At 32.7% G+C, this 8,165-nt stretch overlaps 1 protein-coding gene across 1 annotated transcript in view; it reads left to right on the top strand.

Moving 5' to 3' along the window:
• Window positions 1-6,846: 6,846 nt before the first annotated feature.
• The window catches only part of LOC112523677 (alsin homolog), a 1,892-nt gene continuing 573 nt past the window's right edge, over window positions 6,847-8,165 (top strand). The window contains exons 1-2 of the mRNA XM_025133364.1: window positions 6,847-7,970; window positions 8,088-8,160. Of these exons, the coding sequence (XP_024989132.1) occupies window positions 6,847-7,970; window positions 8,088-8,160 (1,197 nt within the window). The remainder of the gene's footprint in view (window positions 7,971-8,087; window positions 8,161-8,165) is intronic.

An 8,165-nucleotide genomic window follows, 5' to 3' on the forward strand; every position in this document is an offset into this window, starting at 1 on the left:
ATATATATATATATATATATGAGTGTGTGTATATATATATATATATATATATTATAAAGTTATTAAAAAATTTAAATATAATTTCTTAGTTTTCAACTTTGTATATTAATTTTAATTTATTAATATCAAGGACGAAGATTAAAAATTGGAGATTGAACAACATTTGGAATTCTTATTGAGAATATTGTGAAATGTAAGAAAAGTTTGGAAAATTTGTTGATAAGTTGGAGGTTTTTATAAAAATTCCAACAAGACCCTCAACATTCAACAATAACCTCCCTTGTGGATGCTCTAAGGGGTCGTTTACCTAAACACTTGCCTAATAAGCACTTACCGGTAAAATTCAAACTATAGCTTACTTATCGGGCAAAATTTTATTCACTAAAATGTATCGTATGCAACAATTTATCCCCGTAAGCGCTAACCATGGTAAGAGTTTTCATCTTCACTTACTAAACACTTATCACCTCTTACGTGTAACTAACACTTATTGCCTCTTGTCAGGAAAGAGACGCTTACCCCATCACATATGATGGTCTTTATCTTATCACATCTTATTGTGTCTTTACTCTTACGCGGTTAGCGCATACCGGGTTACCAGGTAAGACACGCTTATATTATACTATTTTACTCGATAAAGTAAATGAGAGTGATACTCTTACCCAATGAGCACTTAGGGGCCGTTTACTAAATACATACCTGATAAATGTTTACCAATAAAATTTAACACTATTATATACTTACCGGGTAAGATTTTAGTCCACCAAAACGACATCGCATTCAACAATTTAACCGGTAAGTGCTTACTATGGTAAGAGTCGTCGCCCTCACTTACCGGGTAAGACTCTTGGTTCTTGTCTCACTCTTACCAGGTAAGATTTTTTATCCTTACCATATTCATCCAATGAGGTAATATGAATTAGTAAGCACTTACCCGAGTAAGCGTTTGGTAAACGGCCCCTTACTTGATTTATGTTGGTAAACAACCATTATCCATTATAATAAGATGACTTGCATCTTTAAAGAAAAAAGATAAAATACTAAAGCACGTTCATACACACAATCTCACACACATATATAACATTGAGAACTTGTGCATCATGTGTTACTCCATATGATTTTTTTCATCTAAGACTAGGATTTAGAATATTGGTTAACACACATTTGTTTCACATATAATCGGTTTACAATGTGAACGTTTTTAACGTGTTCGTGAAACAAAAACTACACGTAAAAAGTTTCACATTGTGAAACGAATACATATGAAACAAACACGTTGTGAAACAAATATATGCTAACTAATAGATTAAATACCAAATTTAGACCGAAAAATCATTTGAAACAAAACCTTAAGATAAAAGTTCTCATTGATTTCATAAATTTTGGAGTTATCAAATGATTAAGCCCTATATATTACATACATATGTATGGATATATAACAATCTTCTATATAACTGATTTATTAATGTTTGGGAAAATTCAATGGTTTTTTTATTAAAAAAACAGTTCAAAAACTTAATCATTTAAAATGAGAAAGTTTAATAATTTTTGCATTCAAAAAAATAGTTTGAAGACTGAACCATTTAAAATAAAAAAAACCGTATGGAATGGTTCAAAGTTTTGTTTCACCGTTTCATACGTGCCATAATTCTATATTGTATAAAGTTCTCATTTATATTTGACCAAAAGAAGTGGTCAAACATGATTTATTGTTGAAATAAATGAGTTGGGTTGGTGGGCAAAATGGTTCATAGATTTATTCAAATAAATGTAATAAAATGAGGGGTCGTATATCTAAACATTTACTCAGTAAGCACTTATCGATAAAAATTCAACAATATCATTTACTTATTAAGTACGATTTTATTCACTAAAACGCATTATATGCAACAATTTATCCCGGTAAGCACTATCCATGGTAAGAGTCGTCATCCTCACTTACTGGGTAAGACTCTTGATTCTTGTATTCGCTCTTACCGGGTAAGATTCTTAGTCCTTATAATATTCATCGGGTAAGTAAAGTGACATGGTAAGTGCTTACTCGAGTAAGCATTTGGTAAACGGCACCTAAGTTAATTAATAGTAATAATATATCAAATATAATAATAAAACAAAGAAATATTGCAAATTATAACCATATTTCTTAAATAAATTTTAATAGGCTTTCAAAATCACGTATTTTCCATGGAGAGAGTAACACTATTTACGAATGTTAGGCCAAAACGAATATAAGTCGTGATATATTTACTCATACTTTACGTGTTAGAAATTGGATTTTAAAGAGTGTCAAGACAGAAGCGAGAGCTGCTCTCTCGGTTTTTTTCCTCGAGCAAGATTTTGAAAGACTGGCTAGTTTGTTTTTTTCAGTTAAAATCTTTATATCTGTTAAACTGCTTTAGCAAGATTCGATAGAAGCACATTACAAATCTACAACCAACCGAAAAATAGCTAATACATTCTATCAGCATTCCAAAAGTAAAACCTGTTACAATAACTGATGTCGTTAAAGAACCCCTCAAATGTGATTTATTGTACAGATGTTTAATGTTGAATCAGATATAATAAAACACCCAGAATTGGATTTTAATTAACATAAAAAAATGGAACCAATTTAAATCAAAATGGATTAAAAGGAGTTGCTTGCAAAGTGTTGCAATTGATTCTTTACTTTTGGAGTTTGAGATTTTGTTTGAAATGCTTTCAAAGTGACTTTTGATGAGGTTTCATGTGAAGGTGTGCTTTTTTCCTTGATGGGTTCATGTAGGATCAAAATGTTGACATCATTACCCTCTTTTGGTGCCCCATCCTACTCCTTTCCTTAAGGGTAAATTTGTCAAAATCATAAAAAGTGCTAATTTTTTGAATTAATTTAACTTATTATGTGTCATTATTTTAACCGAACGTCTACCGAACTGCTCATGAACCGTTCAGTGAAAAGTTCGTTTATTTAATAAATGATGAGAATGAACACATTTTTTTTATTCATTTAGTTAAATGAACGAACATGAACAATGATCTCATTTGTGCATTTACATTTGTCATATATAGTTATATATAAGTATATTTATATATTATGACCTTAATATGTAAAATCATTAATTAAATTAAATTAATTTTTTAGAATTCCTTTTCAACTGTTTATCTTTCGTGTTCGTTCATTTGTTCGGTTAAGTAAAATGAACAAACACGAACAACCCTCTATCCATGTTCGTTTGGTTCGTATAGAGCCCTACTTATTTATACCATATGTACAATCATGGGTAAAAGTGGAAATTATTAGTCTAGACATCTAGTCCTCTTAAGTTCAATCAGATCAACCAAAAAAACCTAGTCTTGATCAAGGACTGATTTAGCTTAAAAGTGAAAACCGATATGGGCCCCACAATCCCACCCATTGTTGTTTCATTGAAGCAAGTTTCCATATTTGGTTCTTCAAAAATCGGTTCTTGACTAATCATTGACCGGTCATTGATTTAAAAAAAATCAATTAGAGCCTGATTGATTGAACTGGTCCTTGGCCTCGAAATTAAAGTACGACTAACCGAGCCCATGGAATGGACTTATCCTTAACTAGTCTGATGCCGAGTCCACATTTGGTACTCGATCTTTTTGTATGTGTTTAATCATAGAAATGTTCACATTATTTAACCCTTAAATTCTTAACTCACGTTTTTTCTTAATACTTTTTATACAATATTTGTCAAGAAGAAAATAACTGGTTAAATATAACTGATAATATAAAACACGCAAGTATACTTTAAGGTTACAAGAAAGTTCAGTATTTAAAATAAAGTCAAGAAAGGGAAAAAAAGGGTAACCACAGAAATAAAGTATTGGTTCGAATTCTTCTTTGATTGTTTAACAGATAAAAGTTACTCTGGAGATAACAGACTGATTGCAAAAAAACAAAAACATACATAATTTGGATGTAAATATTCCAAATAGCAAAAGTAGAAGTAGAACCGCCCAAATCTACTTTTACTAGACTTTAACATGCCTTTTTCTTATTTTACTTTTAAGAGTGAAGTATGGTTTTTAGTCATTTATTATATAATAAATTCTCTATTTATGTCATTTATTTTGGATTTGGTTACTTATAATAACGGTCATCTCATTTGTCCATTAACTATGAATAGTTTGATAGAGATTTTATCTGTCAGGTTAGATACCTGTCCCGTTAGTTGGCTTATCGGATAACGGAACGGATATTGCCTTTAGAGATGGAAATAGGGGCGGGATGCACCCCCCCGACCGTGATTCCGTTTTTTGTTCCCCGATCCTGCCTCGCCTAATCTATTACGGGTTCAGGGGGATTCTTGATAGGTATTGAGAACCGTTGGTTACCCGTTTAAGAGAAAATAATAATTATATATCTTAAAATGAAAAGGAAAAAAAATGAGTTTTTAATTTTTTTTAAACAGATAAATGAACTTGAAGTCTAAAAACACATAATGACATAACCAATCACATGTAATCATAGTTAATGACAAATTTAAAAGTATAAATTTACCAAGCAACAAAAAATGAAACTAATCATATTATATATATATATAGAGAGAGAGAGAGAGAGAGAGGGGGGGGGGTTGGTTATTATACAACCTTTTACATTTGTACAACTAATACAACTCAATCTCAACCATTCATTTAATTTGATAAATATGTGATTTCATAGAAGTTTTGGTTGTTTACTAATATAAAGTATTGATCATAATTAATGAACTTTATTCATCTTCCATAAATATTCATATCATAATAAATAAACTCTCATAATTTTCATAATATTTCAATTGTTTGGGTTGCATTGTACAAATAAACATGGTTGCATTTGAAATATACCACATATATATATATATATATATATATATAGGGGAGCGATCAAATGAAAACCACTCCAATTTGTAAAAATCGTGCAAACCACCATCATCCGTCGATTTCACTGTTTAATTTTATGAAATTTTTTTCATGAAATTGTTTAATCTTATGAAATTGTTTCATATAATACTTTTTTTTGATGAATTTGTTTCATATATGGTTATGAAATTGTTTAATATACTACTTAATGAAATTTTAATGAAATTCTTTTATGTATTTCTCTAAAATTAAAATAATGAAGATGATAATATCCATGATTAACACCCTCCACAATAAAAATGATTAATCAACATCTCATAATTACAAAAAAAATGAACAAAATAAAAGATTATGATTAGTTGAATGAGGTTTTTACGGTTTTTACAAATTGAGTGGTTTTCATTTGATCATTCCCCTATATATATATATATATATATATATATATATATATCATGGGGAGTTGTATATTCCTGACCTTGACCCTAAACCTGCTTTGAGTATGAAAAACGATACTCATCAGCACCCCTGACCCGAGAAGTAAAATTTCCATCACTGATCGCTTTTCATATCCGAAGCAAGTTCGGAGATGGTATTGACCGCCCTTAATGATACTCGATATATATTTTAGTATATAATTTGATTAGTTTATTCTTTGTTGCTTATAATTGTATACTTTTAAATTTGTCATGAACTATGATTACATGTGGTTTGTTCAACCATTATGTGTTTTTAAAACTCGAGGTTTATTTGTCTGTTTAAAAATTAAAAACTCTGTTTTTTTCTTTTCATTTCAAGATACGTAATTGTTTTTAAAGAGGCACCCAACGGGATCTCCATACCCATCAAGGTTTTTTTACCCTTGAACCTATTGTGGATTAGACGGTCCGGAGACGGGAAACATAAAATGGGGTCAGGGTCGAGGATTACATTCCTCGCTCATTACCCGTCCCATTTCCATCTCTAACTATAAGAGAAAAAGGGTCAATGTAACATTTTCCTTTATTTTAACATTTTTAATTACTTTTTAATTATTTTTTAATTATTAGACTTCAAAAATAATTATAAATCTACCAACAATGAAAATAATAATTCTATTCATATTAATTTTGGTAATGATTGTTAAAGTACAATTACCAAATTAGAAACAATACATACATACATACATACATACATACATACATACATACGACTAATTATTTACAAAGCCCTCTCTTGCAAAGCCCACCGATGCGGGATGAAATTTTTTAGCAAGCGTGCCTCACTCCTCACTAAGTGACCCACTGATGAAGAATCCTCAACAACAAGCGTGACTCTCCTCGATTATCGTGTATCCCACATCGGGAATACATTGAAAACAGAACGAGATGAAACACTTATTTGAGAACGTATCCCACATTAGCTTTTATTCTTATTTAAGAACGTAATGCGATTTCACCTCATGAAATAAAAAACAAAATTTTAATCTATATGTTATTTCACCTCATGAATCTAACATAAATTTTACACATACGTTATTTCACCCCATGAAATCAAACACAATTTCCGTCTATGTATTATTTCACCTCATGAAATGAAACACAATGTACGTATTTCATCCAATAAAATCAAACACAACTTTTAGAAAACAAACATTGAAAAATGAGAATATTACTATAAATAAAAATAGTAAACAATTTATTCATTTTATAATTAAAAATTAAATTAAAAGATAACATCTATTTTGAGATAGAATAAAAAATAGAAATATTTATAATTATTTTATGAAAGAAATGTTTAAATTTTGTTTTAATGGGAGGTTTGGTTTCTATAAATAGAAAGAAAAAAAATTCAAAAGGCATGGCCATAAACTCAACGAAGACTCCGCTCTGCTTCTCATCTCCAGAGAGAAAAACTCAACCCCATAATTTCTGTGTTCAAATTTCCGTCCAATTCAACAATATTTCATACCAGCAAATCAATCAAACCCTAACCCTAATCCATGTCTGTCTGAATGTGATGCATCACAAGAAATCCGAGGTTCAGATCGGGAAAGATAGCAGTGGTGTCTCTTCCGATTTCAATCCTACTCCCACCATTCCCAATCAATGGCCTCATAAGCTCTCCATTTTCAAGCTACATTCATCGCCGTCGCTGTGTTCACCGATTTCTTTGTTGTCGATTCAGTCGCCTGATGGTAACCATGATTACAGCAATGATGTTACGACGACAAGTAGTAGCCCTGATCATGAGCATCAGATTGTGATCGATGATGGTAATTTTGATTCAGTTGCTGTGCCGACGCCTCGATCAACGCCTCATAAACGACCTGTTTTCTCCCAAACGAATTCCCTCACGAAATCACCTACTCTGTCGAATTCTCTTCAGGACTACTCGTTTTCGTCGAAGAATCCTTACTCTAAGCGGTTTTGGAACACGAAGACCACCGCCATCCACCTCCTCAACCGTCTCCGCCACCTCCGCCGCCTTCGGACTCACCTTAGGTTAATCCTCTTACTATCTCTCCCGTTTTTCTACTTCTTAGTATCCCACCCTAGTCATTCATTCTTCCTCGATTTCCTTTCGGCGTTTGCCTTCTCAGCTGCCTTATTATTCTCCCTCAATCTTGCCCTCCCTCGCCTCCCTTCAATCCGATTGTTTCTTGCCAGATCTTTCCCAATCAAGCTGTCATTGTCAGACAAGGTCTCCAGACCGCCATTGCCGGTGTTCTGGTCAATTGGTTCCCGACCAAAAAGCGATCACAAGTGGAATTCAGGGTGTTGGGTGCAGGCATACAACAATGGGGACGTGTATGAGGGTGAATTTCACAAAGGTAAGTGTTCTGGTTGTGGGGTTTACTACTATTACATGAGTGGGAGATATGAAGGGGATTGGGTCGATGGGAAGTATGATGGTTATGGGGTGGAAACATGGGCAAGGGGAAGCCGGTATCGTGGGCAGTATCGGCAAGGGTTGAGACATGGATTTGGTGTGTATAGATTCTATACCGGTGACGTATATGCCGGCGAATGGTCAAATGGGCAGAGCCATGGATGTGGGGTCCATACTTGCGAAGATGGCAGTCGGTATGTTGGAGAATTCAAGTGGGGTGTTAAACATGGTCTTGGCCACTACCGTTTCAGGTAACAATCTGATTATGTAATCTCTTGATCTTGTGTTTGTGTTCATGACATCTGAATTGAAATGATCAGTTTACCATTTGCAAAAGGTTGTAAAACCCCTGGTGAAATTGGTTACAGGAATGGGGACACATATGCTGGAGAGTATTTTGCAGACAAGATGCACGGATTTGGAGTTTACAGTTTTGCAAACGGGCA

This window comes from Cynara cardunculus (genome assembly GCF_001531365.2).
Source record: "Cynara cardunculus var. scolymus isolate 2C chromosome LG 12, CcrdV1, whole genome shotgun sequence".
NCBI lineage: Eukaryota > Viridiplantae > Streptophyta > Magnoliopsida > Asterales > Asteraceae > Cynara > Cynara cardunculus.